This window comes from Musca autumnalis, unplaced genomic scaffold (assembly GCF_047663935.1).
Source record: "Musca autumnalis isolate F117 unplaced genomic scaffold, ASM4766393v1 scaffold_2, whole genome shotgun sequence".
Lineage (NCBI taxonomy): Eukaryota > Metazoa > Arthropoda > Insecta > Diptera > Muscidae > Musca > Musca autumnalis.
The window spans coordinates 202,075,583-202,093,259 of record NW_027411755.1 but is presented as its reverse complement, the minus strand read 5'-3'; the positions used below and the strand labels follow the sequence as shown (position 1 = coordinate 202,093,259).

General features: G+C 32.9%; 1 protein-coding gene across 1 annotated transcript; it reads right to left on the bottom strand.

Annotated features, from left to right (window-relative positions):
* Nucleotides 1-952: 952 nt before the first annotated feature.
* LOC141392494 (uncharacterized) lies at nucleotides 953-6,965 on the bottom strand. The gene is made up of 2 exons (XM_073965432.1): nucleotides 6,596-6,965; nucleotides 953-1,552 (listed from the first exon to the last, which is right to left on the bottom strand). The coding sequence occupies exons 1-2, from the start codon at nucleotides 6,963-6,965 to the stop codon at nucleotides 1,173-1,175; spliced, it is 750 nt and encodes a 249-aa protein (XP_073821533.1). The 3' UTR covers nucleotides 953-1,172.
* Between the last annotated feature and the right edge of the window lie 10,712 nt (nucleotides 6,966-17,677).

Below are 17,677 nucleotides of genomic sequence, written 5' to 3'. Positions count from 1 at the left end.
GAAAGTCGCTCAAAAAATTAATCTTAAAATATCCACGCTTACATGCTGTGAAAGTCGCTCAAAAATTAATCTTAAAACATCAACGCTTAATTGCTGTAAAAATCGCTCAAAAACTAAATGTTAAAAAATCCACGCTTAATTGTTGTGAAAGTCGCTCAAATAATCCCCCAAAAAAATTAAAAATTATTTAAAACCATGTAAAAAACTCCACGCTCCTTAAAATTGTATCTTGAAAACAAAAAACATAAGACACAAACTATTCTATTTTCAAGGTACAATTTTAAGGCACAAACTATTCACCTATCTTTTTAACCTGAAAACAAATTTCTTATTTTTGATTTTTTTTAATTGTCTTTATTTTATCATTACTTAAACGCTATGCTTATGTTCGCTAAAAATAAATCTTAAAAATAAATCTTAATTGTCGTAAAAGTCGCTCAAAAATAAATGAAAAAAATACCCGCAAAAATTATGCGGAAGTAGTTCAAAAAATATATGTTAAAAAATCGGCGCTCAATTGCTGTGAAAGGCGCTCAGAAAAATGTAAAAAAACTCCACGCACCTTAAAATTGTACCTTGAAAACAAAAGATATAAGACACAAACTATTCACGTATCTTTTTAATCTGAAAACTAATTTCTTATTTTTGAATTTATTTTTATAAATTCTTTTTATTTTATCATTACCTCAACGCTATGCTTATGATTGCTAAAAAAACTTAAAAAATCCACGCTTAATTGGTGTGAAAGTCGATCAAAAATAAATGTTAAAAAATCCATGCTAAATTTCTGTGAAAGTCGCTCAAAAAAAAAAGTTAAACAATCCTCGCTTAATTGATGTGAAAGCCGCACAAAAAAATATTAAAAAAAACTCCACGTTCATTAAAATTGTACCTGCAAAACAAAAGACTTAAGACACAAACTATTCACCTATATTTTTAATTTGAAAACAAATTTCTTATTTTTGAATTTATTTTTACAAGTTGTTTTTATTTTATCATTACTTAAACGCTATGCTTATGTTCAGACTTTATTATAAAATAAATATTAAGTTTTAAATAATATTCAACAAATTGTCATTTTGTCCTTACATTTCATTTACAAATTCGTATGCCAAAAACTATTTATTAGATATAAACTTTACAATGTACCATTCTTGCAACGATCCTTCAATTTAGCCGCGGAATCCACCACCAGCAGCTGAGGCAGAAGCGGAAGCAGAAGCAGCGCCGGCACCACCAAAGCGGCCACCACCAGCAGCACTGGCAGAGGCAGCAGCAGAAGCTGATGCAGCACCGCCACCACCAACACGACCAGGGAAGCCGCCACCAAATCCGGGACGACCATAAGCGGGACCACCAAATCCACCGCCAAATCCAGGACGACCATATGCGGGACCACCGAAACCGGCTCCACCGAATCCGGGACCACCAAAACCGGGACGACCAAATCCACCACCATAGTAGGGATTACCGAATTGTGGTAAAGCACAAACGGCTGCCACCAACATAGCGAAAACAATAAAGACCTTCATGTTGAATATGATTTTTGAAACTGAACTCTATCGTCCAGAGCCAAATGTATTTATACACTACCTACGAACATATCAGAATAACTATTAATGACCGCAACGGCATTACGGGACAAAACATACATTAGATGAAAACAATAATCCATGATATTGGCCGTTAGTAGCTAGAGGTGAATTACAGCGCTAAATCATTATCATCATTGACAGCTTAATATTTCTCTTTGTTTTCGTAAATATGTATATACATACATATAAATATGTATAAACAAAACATGAACAATATTATTTATATATTAAAAGCTTAACTATGACGATGAACTTCTAAAAATGACTTAAGGGTAAAAGACAAACGATCTGGGAATAAATAAACGATTTTTAAACCCTTCTCCAAAATGAACGATGTGGGTATAACAATTTGTTTTGTTTAAGCGACTTTCACAGCAATTAAGCCTGGATTTTTTACATTGTATGAGGGACTTTCAAAGCAATTAAGCGTGGAGTTTTAAACATTTATTTTTTGAGGGACTTTCGGGGCGATTGAGCGCGGATTTTTTAACATCTATTTTTGAGTGACTTTCAGGGCGATTGAGCGTGGATTTTTTAACATTAATTTTTGAGGGAGTTTCAGAGCAATTAAGCGTGGATTTTTTAACATCTATTTTTGATCGACTTTCAGAGCGACTAAGCGTGGATTTTTTAACATTTATTTTTTGAGCGACTTTCAGAGCGATTAAGCGTGGATTTTTTAACATTTATTTTTTGAGCGACTTTCAGAGCGATTAAGCGTGGATTTTTAACATTTATTTTTTGAGCGACTTTCAGAGCGATTAAGCGTGGATTTTCTAAAATGTTTATTTATTGAGGGACTAACAGGGCAATTAAGTGTGGATTTTTAAGATTTATTTTTTGAGGGACTTTCACAGCAATTAAGCGTGGATTTTTTAACATTTATTTTTTGAGGGACTTTCACAGCAATTAAGCGTGGATTTTCTAAAATGTTTATTTATTGAGGGACTTTCACAGCAATTAAGCGTGGATTTTCTAAAATGTTTATTTATTGAGGGACTAACAGAGCAATTAAGCGTGGATTTTTGAACATTTATTTTGTGAGGGAATCTCAGAGCTATTAAGCGTGGATTTTTGAACATTTATTTTGTGAGGGAATCTCAGAGCTATTAAGCGTGGATTTTGAACATTTATTTTTTGAGCGACTTTCAGAGCGATTAAGTGTGTATCATTTAATATTTATTTTTCGAGGGACTTTCAGAGAGATTAAGCGTGGATTTTTTAGCATTTATTTTTAAAGGGCTTTCAGAGCAATTAGGCGTGGATTTTTTAACCTTTATTTTTTGAGGGACATTCAGAGCAATTAAGCGTAAAATATTTTCGAAAAATATTTTTCCTCAATAGGTGTATTTTTTAAAACATGCTTCCTCGACACGTGCATCTTTTAAAAATATTTTTTTTCAACACGTGGATTTTTTAAAATATGTTTTCTCCACACGTGGTATTTTTAAAAAAAAAAAAAATGTTTTCTCCACACGTGGTCTTTTTAAAAATATGTTTCCTCAACACGTGGATGTTTTAAATCATATTTTCTCCACACGTGGTATTTTTAAAAATATTTTTCCTCAACACGTGGATTTTTTTAAATTATTTTCCTCAACGCCTGGATTTCTTAAACATATTTTTTCTCGACAAGTGGATTTTTAAAAAAATATTTTTCCGCAACTTGTGGGTTTTTTAAAAATATTTTTCAACGCGTGGATTTTTTAAAAATATTTTTCCTCAACAAGTGGAATTTTAAAAAAATATTTTTCCTCAACATGTGGATTTTTTAAAAATATTTTTCAACGCTTGGATTTTTTAAAAATATTTTTCCTCAGCACGTGGATTTTTTAAAAAATAGTTTTCCTCATTTATTTTTGAGAAAATGTTAGAGCAATTAACACGTGGATTTTTAAACATATTTTTCCTCAAAACGTGGATTTTTTAAAAAATATTATTCTTCAACACGTCGATTTTCTAAAAATAATTTTCCTCAACACGTGGATCTTTTAAAAACATTTTTCATCCACACGTGGATTTCTTCAATATTTTTACTCAAAACGTAGATATTTAAAATATGTTTGCTCAACACGTGCATTTTTAAAAGTATAGTTCCTCAACACGTAGATGTTTAAAAATGTATTTTCGTAACACGTGGATTTTTTAAAAATATTTTTCTTTAACACGTGGATTTCTTAAAATTATTTTCCTCAAGGCGTGGATTTCTTAAAAATATTTTTCCTCAACAAGTGGATTTTAAAAAAATTAGTTTTCCACAACACGTGGATTTTTTAAAAATATTTTTCCTCCACCCGTGGATTTTTTAAAAATATTTTTCCTCACCCGTGGATTTTTTAAAAATATTTTTCCTTAACACGTGGATTTTTTAAAAATACTTTTCCTCAACACGTGGATTTTTTTAAAAATATTTTTCCTCAACACTTGGATTTCTTAAAAATATTTTTCTTCAACAGGTGTATATTTAAAAACCGTGGATTTTTAAAAAATGTTTTTCCTCAACAGGTGAATTTTTTAAAAATGTTTTTCCTCAGTACGTTAATTTTTTTTTTTTTAATATTTTTCTCGTTTATTTTTGAGGGAATTTCAGAACAACTAACACGTGGATTAAATATTTTCCCTCAACACGTGGATTTTTTAAAAATATTTTCCTCAACACGTGGATTTTTTAAACATATTTTTCCTCAAAACGTGGATTTTTTTAAAATATTTTTCCTCAACACCTGGAATTTTTTAAAATATTTTTCCTCAACATGTGGATTTTTAAAAATATTTTTCCTCAACACCTGAAATTTTTTTAAAATATTTTTCCTCAACACGTGGTTTTTTTAAAAAATATGTTTCCTCAACACGTGGATTTTTTTAAAATTATTTTCCTCAACGCGTGGATTTTTTTAAAATTATTTTCCTCAACGCGTGGATTTTTTTAAAATTATTTTCCTCAGCGCGTGGATTTCTTAAAAATATCTTTCCTCAACACGTGGATTTTCTAAAAATATCTTCCCTCGACACGTGAATTTTTTAAAACTTTTTTTCTTTGACACGTGGATTTTTTAAAAAATATTTTTCTTCAAAACTTGGGTTTTTTTAAAAAATATTTGTCTTAAATACTTGGATTTAAAAAAAGCTTTTCAAAGCTTGAATTTTTTAAAAAATATTTTTGATTGAGGAACATGCACTTTTAAAAAACTTGGATTTTTAAAATAGTTTTTATCAAATTTCTTAAAAATATTCTTGAGCAATTACTTCAAAACGTGGATTTTTCTTAAATATTTTTGAGCAATTACTTCAAAACGTGGATTTTAATGGATGGATGTTTTAAAAATAGTTTTAGTAAATTCTTCAAAGTGTGGATTTTTTAAAAATATTTTTGAGCAAATTGTTCAAAACTCGATTTTTTTAAAAATATTTTTCAGAAAATTCCTAAAAATGTGGATATTTAAAAAAAAGTTGGGAAATTCTTCAAAATGTGGACTTTTTAAAAAATATTTTTGAGCAAATTGTTCAAAACGTGGAGTTTTTAAAAATATTTTTGAGCAAATTGTTCAAAACGTGGAGTTTTTAAAAATATTTTTGAGCAAATTGTTCAAAACGTGGAGTTTTTAAAAATATTTTTGAGCAAGTTGTTCAAAACGTGGAGTTTTTAAAAATATTTTTGAGCAAATTGTTCAAAACGTGGAGTTTTTAAAAATATTTTTGAGCAAATTGTTCAAAACGTGGAGTTTTTAAAAATATTTTTGAGCAAATTGTTCAAAACGTGGAGTTTTTAAAAATATTTTTGAGCAAATTGTTCAAAACGTGGAGTTTTTAAAAATATTTTTGAGCAAATTGTTCAAAACGTGGAGTTTTTAAAAATATTTTTGAGCAAATTGTTCAAAACGTGGAGTTTTTAAAAATATTTTTGAGCAAATTGTTCAAAACGTGGAGTTTTTAAAAATATTTTTGAGCAAATTGTTCAAAACGTGGAGTTTTTAAAAATATTTTTGAGCAAATTGTTCAAAACGTGGAGTTTTTAAAAATATTTTTGAGCAAATTGTTCAAAACGTGGAGTTTTTAAAAATATTTTTGAGCAAATTGTTCAAAACGTGGAGTTTTTAAAAATATTTTTGAGCAAATTGTTCAAAACGTGGAGTTTTTAAAAATATTTTTGAGCAAATTGTTCAAAACGTGGAGTTTTTAAAAATATTTTTGAGCAAATTGTTCAAAACGTGGAGTTTTTAAAAATATTTTTGAGCAAATTGTTCAAAACGTGGAGTTTTTAAAAATATTTTTGAGAAAATGGTTCAAAACGTGGATTTTTTAAAAATATTTTTGAGAAAATGGTTCAAAACGTGGATTTTTTAAAAATATTTTTGAGAAAATGGTTCAAAACGTGGATTTTTTAAAAATATTTTTGAGAAAATGGTTCAAAACGTGGATTTTTTAAAAATATTTTTGAGAAAATGGTCCAAAACGTGGATTTTTTAAAAATATTTTTGAGCAAATTCCTCAAACGTGGATTTTTTACAAATATTCGTTTGCAAATTCTTGAAAGCTTGCATTTTTTAAAAATGGTTTTTAGAAAATTCCACTACAGTCGGATTTTTTAAAAATATTTTTAAAAAAAATCCTCAAAACGTGGATTTTTTAAAAATATTCTTAAAAAAATTCCTCAGCGCTTCGACTTTTATAAAATATTTTTGGAAAATTATTTTTAGATTTCGATTTGTTTATTGATAACACCAACAATTTTGACTTTTTATCAAGTTTTTGCTTTTATTCTCTGTTGTATACCCTCCACCATGGAAAGAAGGGTATACAAATATGGTTTGTTTCTTACATGCTATGTTTGTGTTCAGTTTTCGATTTTCTTATAGGTAAATTTTTTAGTAACAGTTAACAAATTGTCATTTTTTGTCTTAATTTCTAAATTCTCGTTGTGCCAAAATTACTACAATTATTTAATAAATATAAGCGTGAAATATGCCAGTCGCCTTTGCGACAAAATATTTGGATTTAACCGCGGAAACCACCGCCACCAGCAGCTGAGGCTGAAGCAGAGGCAGAAGCCGAAGCAGCACCACCACCAAAACCGCCACCACCAGCAGCACTAGCCGATGAAGATGCAGAAGCTGATGCAGCACCGCCACCACCGCCTACACGACCGGGGATTCCACCGCCGAAACCGGGACCACCAAAACCGGGACGGCCGTAGGCTGGACCACCGAAACCACCAAAACCGGGACGACCAAAAGCTGGGCCACCAAAGCCGGGACCACCGAATCCGGGACCACCACCAAATCCAGGGCGGCCACCGTAGTAAGGATTACCGAACTGAGGCAAAGCACAAACGGCTGCCATTAACATGGCGAGAACGATTAAGACCTTCATGTTGAAAACAATTTTTGAAACTGATCTCTGTCGGTGCTCGATAAATGTATTTATATGCCATCAACCATTGGGCAATTAGCATATGCCGGACATCGATTTTTTGGGAGAGTTTTGCAGAGCAGTATTATAATGGCTTTCGAGTTATATGATAACCAGTTCTCAACATTATTTGATATAAATTTCAAAAATAACTAAAACAACTCATCAAATACTAAAATAGACATATCAGAAAATCTCAATTTTTTGAGAGAGCATACAAATAAACTGGTGGTGTCAAGTGTCCATCAGTGCAACAACAATAGTGTTTGTTTTTCTGTGATTTTTTGGAGGAAATTAGTTAACAATTAACACCTTCTATGTAAAATGAGAATAATTTATTCATATCACAGAAATGATGTCGGTATGAAAAGTTTGGAACAATTTTGTAGAGTGACCCAAAAAAACATTATTATTGGAACATTTTTCCATTTGACCCCATAACCCAAACGATCGGTTAACGTTAGCCCGTGTCACCCGAGCCAAATGCACATTTCACGAAAATTCTCTAAAGGCCGCAATTATGATTCAATAGATAAAAAAAAACTTTACGGCTTCATTGTTGTGGTTAAAAAACAAATTCTATGAAAATCGGCTTTAGGGGATAGGAGTTTCAATAAAACAAAAATTGTTTTTTTTTCGATCGCTCTAATGCCCATGCCCCATGCCCATTCTCACAACATGAGAAAGAAATATACTATTTTTGGGAATAATGTCAGATGGCATTTGAGGGATTTTTAAATGTTCATAATTTTTGTTCTTTATGGCAAGGGCTACAAGTCTACCTAATCCGAAACTATTAATGGATTGGATGATATGAGCCTGAAAATATTATTCCTTTTGACACCGATTTTGACCTTTAAGATGACGTTTTATGTATTTTTGCAATCTTTGTTCTCTATGACTAAAGTTAAATTTTTGGGAGTAATTCAAAATTCGTAACGGTTTGGAAAATATAAACATGAACAAATTATCCCTTTTGGCATCAAGGCCTCAAGTCTTTGGCGGGCTTATATTTTTCCGAAACTTAGTTTAAGTTGGAAGATGAGCCATATCGGTGCACTCCTTCAGGTAACTCCCCCACGAAAGTTCAAAACTTTTCGCTAAAATGATGCACACGACATCTCTCGAAGACCATAACCGAGTTGGTCCATACTGTTACGAATGTAACTGGTAGATTTAGGTAAATTTAGATTCATTTCTGCTAACGTAACGTAAATTTTTATTAAGCACTAGCAAAGTGCCCGCTACCTTGTATGCGGAAACGGAAACAAAAACATTAAAACAATATTAATATGGAAATGATGAAAAATAAATCAAAATTCCAGCTTTATCCGTTTATGCAAAATGGATACCTATATCCAAATTCTGATTCCAAGCTCTAACTGTCCCTCAAACCAATTATAGTACTGTTTAGTACTTTCATATACATAAGTACGAATTTCGAAAACCTTCTCCCTATCTCCGCTCTAATAACTAACTGCTGTCCAAATTTGAAAATTCCGGTTCAACACCTTTACTTTACCAAATGTCGTATATCCGATACATCTGAACAATCTCGGAAGCAAAATCGTCCAGATTTCCTTCCGATTTCTAAACGATTTTTCGAAGGGGAATTCGTACAGATTTCGTTCCGACTTAGGAACGAATGTCGTAGGTTAATTTCCCTTCGAATATACCAACGGTTTTCTTCCGATTTCGGTACGAATTCGGACGAAATGTCGGAAACAAATTTCCCTTCGCACAACAATCACATTTTCTATGTATCTAACAACAAGGGGTTGGATTCATTTTAGTTTTTTGTCGAAAAAGTAGATGGTTATAAAATTCGCATATACAATTTTTAAAGATTTTGAAATATAAATGCAACATATAACAATTCAATCTAGTGCTGATAGACTCAACATATTTGTACAGAAAGTTTACATTGTCCTACTATAACTACAAAATTATAGCGACAGTGTAAATCATTAGAAACGTTAGAAATTCCAATAAATAAAAAAACATGACAAAGAAAAATTGGCGTCAGAGAAAAATATCCTTCGATAACACTATGGACAACACAAAAAATGACAAGGAAAATCGTGTAGATTATGAAAATAGAGCTAAAAATATGAAACAAGTGTATCGGCGTTTTTAAAGTTTACGTCGGAAAGTAACCAAAATAGGCGGGCAAATTTCGCCCATTTTTAAATTTTTCGAAATATTCGAGTTTAGATATCTTGGAATCCCTTGCATTTCGGGTATATGGTGTCTTTGGCAACTTTACTTAGGAGGTGTGGGAAATATTTTTGTTAAAAATTTTAACCCTCATGCGGTTCATCAAAGGGGTCTTTTTGTCCTTTTTTCGAAAATCTTTCAAAAACTCATTAAAACTGTGATCGTATCAAATCCGAATACTATACTATACTAGAAAATTGTTCGCCATAAAATTTTACTAAAGGTCTCAGAATACACCAAATCTGTAACTTTTGTCTAATCGCCAGGAATCTCTAAAATTGAAAAACACGTTTTAGGGTTAAAGGCGGACTTCATCTGAGTTTATTCAAAATTGTCCCACAAAACATAATTGTAGAGAGATGACGTCAGAGACAACAATATTCTTCGTCAAATTTCAAATTCCAAATTTCACAAAACATAATTGTAGAGAGATGACGTCAGAGACAACAATATTCTTCGTCAAATTTCACTATAGGTCACCAAAGAAACTAAATGTCTGTTTACATTCTGTAGCATGAAAATTCAGTATCAATTTTGCTGAAAAAACATGAAAACATTTCCCAATTTTTTTGATGAAAAAATGTTCCTTCTTTTTTCTAGTTGATACATAGAAGTAATATAAAGCTTGGTTATAGGTGAAAAGTGTCAAAGGATGAAAAATTCTACACAAAATTTCATTATGAGTTTTAAAAAAAACAGTAAATCTATGTACACTATTTCCTTCAAAAAAAAAATGATTACAAATTTATATATATTAGGATGAAATTAAATGTTTTAATTTTGGATAATTTTACATAATTCCATACTGGAATTGTGTTTTTTTTTTATTTTTCGTTTTTTTTATATTTTTCAAATATATATTCACCACAAATGTTTTTAAAGCTGTTTAAATTGAACGCACAACATCTTCTGTATTAATTTATAACGAAAAACATCAATAATATATTTATATTTTTCAATCACAACGACAATCCGTATAAAAATTGGAAAATATGGCCCTAAAACCTATATATCAGAAACAAGTGCTGCTAAGAATGTTATATGTTATGGTTACAGATTTCTTTTATTCAGAGACTCATAATGAAATTTCATTTGGAACATTTCTTTCCATAACAATATTCCCAAAAAGTAAAGGATTTTGCTACATTTTGATCCAGTATGGAATTTATGTAAAATTAACAGTCCAAAATTAATTAAAACATATAATTTCATACTAATATATATAAATTTGTAATCTAATTTGTTTAAGGAAATAGTGTACTTAGATTTATGGTTTATTTGAAACTCATAGGGAAATATTGTGTAGAATTTTTCATCCTTTGACACTTTTCACCTATAACCAAGTTTTATATTACGTCTATGTATCAACTAGAAAAAAGAAGGAAAAAATTTTAATCAAAAAAATTGGGAAATACTTTTATGTTTTTTCAGAAAAATTGATACTGATATTTTCATGCTATAGAATGTAAATAGACATGTAATTTCTTTAGTGACCTATGGTGAAATTTGACGAAGAATACTTTCGTCTCTGACATCATCTCTCTAAAATTATGTTTTGTGGGACAATTTTGAATAAACACAGATGCAGTCCGACATTAACCCTAAACACGTGTTTTCATTTTTAGAGATTCCTGGTGATTAGACAAGAGTTACAGATTTGGTGTATTTTGAGACCTATAGTAAAATTGTATTGCGAACAATTTGGTAGAATATTCGGATTTGATTCGATCACATTTTTAATGAGTTTTTGAAAGATTTTCGAAAAAAGGACAAATAAGACCCCTTTGATGAACCGCATGAGGGTTGAAATTGTTTAAAAAAATATTTCCCACACCCTCCTTAGTAAAGTTACCAAAGACACTATATACCTGAAATGCAAGGATTCCAAGATATCTAAAACTCGAATATTTCGAAAAATGTAAAAATGGGCAGAACTTGCCCCGCCTATTTTGGTTACTCTCCGACGTAACTTTAAAAACGCCGATACACTTGTCTCATATTTTTAGCTCTACTTTCATAATGTACATGGGTTTTCCCATCATTTTGAAAAAAATTGAATTTTGTTGCACAGTGTAAGCATACATTATTCCGAAATTGTTCAGAAATCTTTACGAAGATTCGAAGAAAAAAATTGCCCTTTCGAATGTCTCAAGGATTTTTTTTCGATTTCGTTCCGAAGTTATGTCAACCACTTCATACAACTTTCGTTAAGATATCGTTACGATTTTTGATCCGACATCGGATGTAGGGTCCGAATTTTGTTCCGATTTGGTTACGATGTCGGTACGATTGGTCTGCTGTGCTTATACATACTATGTATTTCGAAAAATACATATATGTACTATATTCCCACAACTACTCTACACAAAAACAGCGACTATAATATTCTATTTCCGAATTCCACATCTATTTCTATACGCAATATTAAATTTACTACTATTTAGAATTTTTCGTACACATATACACTAATGTCCAAAATATCTTTCTTATCTCCATTCTACAAACCAATATTGATCCTAATGTCAAAATTTAGTTCCATATTTTTAAATATTTCCAAAACTACCACCATATCTCAATCGTACACCCAATTAGCAACCTTAGTTCCGAATTTTAAGATTCCAATTCTATTCATTCATCCAAATCCTAGTTGTACCAAATTTACTAACAATTAGTACTTTTCGTACACAAATACTATTTTCTAATACTACCTCAATCCTACACTCCAATAGTTATCTTAAGACCGAATTTCAGGATTCCACAATTTCAAATTGTATAAAATTTTGTACCATTTTGTACTATTCATATCCATAAGTACGAAATTCCAAACTACTTAATCCAACACTGCAACAGTAATTTTAAATTACTTTAATCTTAATAAATTTAATCTTAGGATTCCAAATCTACAACTGTACAAATTTAGTACTATTTTATACTTTTCCTACACATAAGTACAAATTTCAAAACTACTTTAATCCTACCCTCCAACATTAATCTTTGTACCAAGTTTCGATATTCCAGCTTTATCCGTTCACATACATCCAAATTGTATCAAATTGAGTACCATTTAGTACTCTTTGTAGACAAAAGTACTAATTTTTAAAACTCAATCCAACACTATCTTTGGGTCATTTGGGTCATTATCTCAGGAAGTACTGACTTACTACGGAAAAAATTGTAAAGTTGAACCTACCTACTGAAAAAAACATCAAAACAATGAGAGAGGAGCTTCTAAAGTTTACTTTTCCGAATTTTGTGCGGGAGATACCCGAAGGAGTGACCGATATAGTCCCTATTCCATCCTGACACATGACTGGATGAAAAAATACGATGTGCAAAGTCTGCACCAATCAGAAACTCCCTGCGAGAATTATCTAGCGGATTTGCCATTTTGGTTAATGGCGTCAGGGTTTCTTGGAGCTTTAGGTCAATATCTCAGGAATGTATGGACTCGCGCTAGAAAAAAATGTACCGTCGTAGAGGAAGCCGCAAGGACAACCTACTGAAAAAATTTTGGAACGATCCGAGAGGAGATGTTTAACTTCACTTTATCCGAATTTTATGTGGGAGTTACCCTGAAGGAGTGGACCGATGTAGTCCATATTCGGAACACGATCTATACCTGGAAGAAATAATACAATGTGCAAAGTTTGGACCAAATCGATTGCTCCCTTCGAGAGTTATCGTTCACATAATTTTACAGACAATTTTTGAACTTTTGTAGTGGTGATACCCGAAGCAGGGGACCGATATAGCCCATCTTGGACATTTGGACAAAATATTACGGCACCCAAAATTTATTTCCAATCGGTTGATTCGTTCGAGAGTTATCGTGCTCACCAGCCAACCAGTAAGTCAGTCAGGCAGACGGACAGACATGGCTAAATCAACTCCAAATTGTCTGAATCGAATTTAGTCCAACATACTTGGGCTCCTAAACCGTTATTTCGATGAGGCACATTTTTGGACGTATGAAGGTGTATATGCCCTTCCTAGCCTAAAGGTAAAAAATGGGAGTGGTCTGGTAATAAGGCACAAATAAATGCTTCGAGTCGGTCACACAACCATCATTGTCTATCAATTTATTTTCAAAACCCCGCTCCACCGAAATTCTACAAAATAAACAGCTTATTTTCACGAGGGGAAATCCCTGTACATCATTTGAAAATTACATGATAATCGGTTCAAAAGTTTTGGAGATATAACACATTTAAAAAAGGCATGGTCGGGCCTTTTGGTCCTAAATAAGGACCTAGGATGGGAGACACAACCACCATTGCAAATGCTTTTTCAAACCGATGCGTTCGCATGATTTACAAAAAATATCGTTTTTAAAAAATAGGGCTTAGAAGAGAAGTAGTAAACCTTTCAGGAAAATAGGTTTAGTAGTTTCACAAACATAACATACATATAAAGTGGCCTTTAGGCCCTAAATAAGTACCTAAAATCGGAGATTCAACCACCGTTGCCTCGCAAATTTATTTTCTAACCGATACGTTCGTAAGTTTCTCAAGAATAGCGGTTTTGAAAATAGGGCCTAGGGGAGATACCCCGTCCCCTCCAAACTTTAACAAAATATGAAGCCTATTTTTACCAGGATCATCCCGGTACATTCTCCGAATGTTTTGGGAAAATCGGCTCAGTAGTTTTTTTTTCATCACTGGTCATCCCTATACATTCTCTGAAATTTTTAAGAATATCGGTTTAGTACTTTTGGATATACATAAAATATATATACAAAATGGGCGAGGTCGGGTCTTTAGACCCCAAATAAGTATTTGAGGCCGGAGATCTAACTACCTTGCCTCGCAAATTTATTTTCTAACCTATACGTTAATAAGTTTTGCAGAAGTTCAGAAAATATTTAACCTATTTTCACCACGGGTGTTCCCTGTAAATTCTCTGAAATTCGGTTCAGTCGTTCTCTACGACCTTCTCTACGTCATAAGCAAATTACTTTAAAATTCCATCTTGATGGACACTGCACAGACTTCCCTAAGACCCAAAAAGATTATTTTAAAAATCCACCAACAAAGATCTACAAACATTCACTATTAAATAAAACCTATAAATGAATTTATTTCTTTTTGTGTTCTTTTCAAAATCCACTACCAAAGCCTTTAAGCCTTACAATAGTGTATAATCCACCAGTTGAATTAGTTTTTAACATAAAAAAATTCCATTACAAAAACCTTCTCTAGGATCTACAAATGTTATTTTGAGAATGCACCCCCTTTTAAAATTTCACCTTTAAGCATTTATAGATTATATTTAAAAGTCTTTCCATAATCCATGCCTTTTTGCCTAATAACAAGTACAAAAGTATCAGTCGGCTTGGCCGACAGAGATATACCCTCAGCCTGTGTATATTGAAACAATTTTTCCCAAGAAACGTATGTATTTAGAGGGTTTTAAAAATGTTGGTCGTATGAAACGACAAAAATGTTGATTAGGATTAAAGAGCAAAAGTTTTGCGGAGGAAATACTTAAAGGAATAGATCGACATTGGCCATTATGGAAGTGGATCTCCAGCCACTACATATGGTGCCATAGGGGGTTTTACACCCTTTGGGTTGTTTGCTCAAGAAGTGTGGATTTGCCCCTGAAAAAACTTTTACCTTCGTAATTGAGGCAGGGAATGCAAGTTGCTTCAACAAAAATCAAAGCGATTCGATTGGAGGTCTTAAAGTGAACTTATCCGAAATTTTGTTTGGGGAGGTACTGGATGAAGTGGACAAATATAGTCCATATTTGAACCTGATCTATATCTGGTAGATATAATAGGATGTGTAAAGTATGGACCAATTCAACCACTCCCTTCAAAAGTTACCGTACGACAATTTTTCCGAGCATTTTTGAAATTTTGTGGGGGAGGTACCTGAAGAAGTGGACCGATATGGCTTATCTTCGAACTTAAACTATGTTTGGACAAAATATTACTAAGACCAAATTTTGGACCTAATCGGTAGATCCGTTCGAGACTTATCTTGCGTTCCAACCACTTCACACGGTGTCATAGGGGTTCTGTGCAACTTTCAGACTATTTTCTAAGGAAGTATGGAATTGCCCTGATGAAACTTGTACCGTCGTATGGGGGCAGTGAATACAAGTTTCTAAAACAAAAATCAAAGCGATTCGAAAGCAGGCCCTAAACTGAACTTATCCGAAATTTTGTGTGGGAGGTACGCGAAGGAGTGGACCGATTGAGTCCATATTGGAACCTCATCTAAGTCTTGTAGACATTTAACGAGTTGCAAATTATGGACCAAATCGGTTGCTTTCTTCAAGAGTTATCGTACGTACAAATTTTCCGAACATTTTCGAACTTTTGTGGGGGAGGTACCGGAAGGAGTGGACCGATATAACCCATCTTCGACTTAAACTAAGTTTGGACAAAATATTACGAAAGCCGAATCGGTTGATCCGTTCGAGAGTTATTGTGCGCTCCAGCCAGCCAGACAGACGGACATTGCTAAATCGACTCCAAATTGTCTGAAACACATTTCGTCCAAACATACTTGGGGTCTAAAACCATTATTTCGATGAGGCACATTTTGCCCATTAGCATAAATGTTGAGGGTATAAAAAGTATCTTTTACTGCGCCAATTTTGAATGTTGAATAATAAAAGTGCTTCTCATTTGCATAGCACCCTCGACGCGGTTGTGTAAACTTTCTTTCATTTTTCGTGTGATTCCCAATCAGAAACCAGAAAAAAACACTAATTCCAATTCAATCGCATAACCAATTAGAAAATCGAATGATAATTTTGAATCGAAGCAAATAACACTTTAAGAAGATCACAACAACAACAAAAAAAACAAAATTAAAACAACAAAGGCTCATTTTGTAGTTTCACTGCTACCAGTAGTAAACAGGTCTTTAAATGATTAGCAAAAAACACCAAGCCAATAAACAAGCGTATGGAGAGAGAAAGGGTGTCGATATGTACTACGTCATAATTTAATAGAAAATCACTCTTCGCATACATTTGTCATCTCTATGAAAGCATAGAACTCGATGCTGGTGGGCCAAAAGCATTGGTGTTTTGTTGTGTGCTTGAACTATCTATCTTCCCAAAATAAGTTTGTTTTTTTTTTTTTTTTGTTTTCTAGAACTGGTTTATATTGAAAAGGTTATTTGCCTCTGTGTTGTGGCTTCTTCTTTCTAGCCCTCAAATGTGATCTTCGCGTGTCGTGTTTGTTTGTTTTTGTCGTCTCGTCTAACAAAACCCCAAAATGATGTATCATTTCTTCTTGATGTTGGCATTTACCGGCTATATCAGAGGGCGGGGTTTTTTACACATAAGGAAGTAGTTTAATTTTGCGTCTAGAATTTGTTTGAATAATTTTGAAATAAACATGAAATATTGTTTACATTATTTGCGGTAGTATTTTTTATACCCTCAGCATTTATGCTAGCGAGGGTATATACATACACTTTCATACGGGCAAAATGTGCCTCATCGAAATAATGGTTTTAGACCCCAAGTATGTTTGGACGAAATCCGTTTCAGACAATTTAGAGTCGATTTAGCAATGTCCGTCCGTCTGTCTGGCTGGTGCGCTCGATAACTCTCGAACGGGATGAACCGATTTGGTCCACAATTTGGCTTTCGCAATATTTGTCCAAACTTAGTTTAAGTTCAAAGATAAGCCATATCGGTTCACTCCTACAGGTACCTCCCCCACAAAAGTTCAAATTTTTTCGGAAAAATTGTCAGCAAGATAACTCTTGAAGGGACCGACCGATTTGGTCCATACTTTACGCGTCTTAATATATCTACGAGATATAGATCAGGTTTGAATGTGGACTATATTTGCCCATTCGGCTACCTCCCACACAATTTCGGATAAATTCACTTTAAGACCTGCTCTTGACTAACTTTGATTTTCTATTGAAGCAACTTGCAATCGCTGTCTCAATTTCAACGGTAAAAGTTTTTTTTCAGTGGTAAGTCCATACATTCTTTGGAAAACAGTCCGAAAGTTGTAAAAACCCCTATGGCACCATATGTAGTAGTTGGAGAGCACAATAACTCTCGAAGTGTTAGACCGATTTGGTCCAAAATTTGGCCTTCGTCATATTTTGTCCAAACTTAGTTTAACTTCTACAATGACCCATATCGGTCCTCTCCTTAGGATACCTCCTCCACAAAAGTTCAACATTTTTGTCCAAGTGCAGTTTAGGGTCTGTTCGGAGATCCTTTGGAAATTTATACCGATGATGTATAGCCATATTATGTTTTCCGTGGACAAGACCATGCTTCCTGGCATACTGGTCCAACAGGTGTACGATAACCCACTGTAATGACTAGTGGGCGCGATATCTATCGCAAAGATATGACTCTCAAAATAATATCCACTTCCGTTATGCGCTATGTCGGTCCATTCCCTCCTCCGCAAAACTTTTGAACTTTAATCGTAATCCACATTTTTGTCGGCAAGTTCAAATGACCAA